The sequence below is a fragment of the Chiloscyllium plagiosum genome, chromosome 44 (assembly GCF_004010195.1).
Source record: "Chiloscyllium plagiosum isolate BGI_BamShark_2017 chromosome 44, ASM401019v2, whole genome shotgun sequence".
Lineage (NCBI taxonomy): Eukaryota > Metazoa > Chordata > Chondrichthyes > Orectolobiformes > Hemiscylliidae > Chiloscyllium > Chiloscyllium plagiosum.
In genome coordinates this window covers 14,877,028-14,878,782 of record NC_057753.1, presented here as the reverse complement: position 1 = coordinate 14,878,782, position 1,755 = coordinate 14,877,028, and the positions used below count along the sequence as shown (strand labels likewise).

The 1,755-nt window shown below is 57.0% G+C and overlaps 1 protein-coding gene across 2 annotated transcripts in view; it reads right to left on the bottom strand.

The window, feature by feature from the left end:
- Positions 1-642: 642 nt before the first annotated feature.
- LOC122543761 (poly [ADP-ribose] polymerase 2-like) overlaps positions 643-1,755 on the bottom strand; it is a 12,516-nt gene continuing 11,403 nt past the window's right edge. For both annotated transcript variants that reach the window (XM_043682521.1, XM_043682522.1), the window contains one exon: positions 643-1,015. In XM_043682521.1, coding sequence (XP_043538456.1) covers positions 649-1,015 — 367 coding nt within the window. In that variant the 3' untranslated portion in view covers positions 643-648. The remainder of the gene's footprint in view (positions 1,016-1,755) is intronic.

The window sequence follows — 1,755 nt, the reverse complement described above, 5'->3', positions numbered from 1 at the left end:
GGAGTGTGTGTGTGGGGAGAGGAGGGGAGTGTGTGTGTCGGGGGGGAGGGGAGTGTGTGTGTGTGGGGGGAGGGGGGAGTGTGAGTGCTGACCCCTCCGGGTGGTTATAACTATTGCCTGTCTCTCGCCTGATTCCCTCTATCCAGCGATCTCGTTCTGTACCTGTCCAATTACTGGGAAGAGATTGCAATTAGTTCGAATGTGTCTGTCCCTGTATAACACTGGGGTACAGTACTGGTGGGGACGGGTCTGTCCCTGTATAACACTGGGTTACAGTACTGGTGGGGACGGGTCTGTCCCTGTATAACACTGGGGTACAGTACTGGTGGGGACGGGTCTGTCCCTGTATAACACTGGGGTACAGTACTGGTGGGGACGGGTCTGTCCCTGTATAACACTGGGGTACAGTACTGGTGGGGACGGGTCTGTCCCTGTATAACACTGGGGTACAGTACTGGTGGGGACGGGTCTGTCCCTGTATAACACTGGGGTACAGTACTGGTGGGGACGGGTCTGTCCCTGTATAACACTGGGGTGCAGTACTGGTGGGGACAGGTCTGTCCCTGTATAACACTGGGGTACAGTACTGGTGGGGACAGGTCTGTCACTGTATAACACTGGGGTACAGTACTGGTGGGGACAGGTCTGTCACTGTATAACAGTGGGGTACAGACTCACTTGGCCTGGAAGGAACGGAGGGAGCAAGCTGTGTGAACCTGCGATGGCTGACACAGAGTCCTCCCAGGACAGGGCTCGATAGACACATTTCCCCACCCATGGCACCAAACTGTCCCCGACCATGCATAACGCACGCTGGAAATTGACACGGGGCCCGGGAGAAGACGAGAAACTTCCCGTGACACCGTCCCCCCCAATCAGAGGGGCAGCGAGATGCCCAAGTACCTCGTCCGCAGGGGCATCGCCACTGTAATCCCGAGTCAACAGGTCGTACTTTCCGGCCACCTTCTCGAAGGACACTCTGTTCGACCAGGTGTTCTTGGTCTTGTCCAGAAACCTGTCAGGGACGGGATGGGGAAAGATCCCAGCACCAGGTTAAACAAAAAGTAACGACCCACACCGCCCCCCGCAAACCGAGGCTTACGCACACCCTCCCCAGACCCAAGCCTGTCTGATTGGTGTGACAGTGCAGAGGGAGCTTTACTCTGTATCTAACCCTGTGCTGTCCCTGTCCCTGAGATGGGGGGGGGGACAGTGCAGAGGGAGCTTTACTCTGTATCTAACCCAGTGCTGTCCCTGTCCCTGGGATGGGGGGGACAGTGTAGAGGGAGCTTTACTCTGTATCTAACCCCGTGCTGTCCCTGGGATGGGGGGGGACAGTGCAGAGGGAGCTTTACTCTGTATCTAACCCCGTGCTGTCCCTGTCCCTGTCCCTGGGACCGGGGGGGAGACAGTGTAGAGGGAGCTTTACTCTGTATCTAACCCCGTGCTGTCCATGTCCCTGGGAGTGTTTGATGGGGGGGACAGTGTAGTGAGAGCTTTACTCTGTATCTAACCCCGTGCTGTCCCGTGAGTGGGGGGGGACAGTGTAGAGGGAGCTTTACTCTGTATCTAACCCCGTGCTGTCCATGTCCCTGGGAGTGTTTGATGGGGGGTCAGTGTAGAGTGAGCTTTACTCTGTATCTAACCCCGTGCTGTCCCTGGGAGTGGGGGGGGATGATGGGGGGACAGTGTAGAGGGAGCTTTACTCCGTATCTAACCCCGTGCTGTCCCTGTCCCAGGGAGTGTTTGATGGGG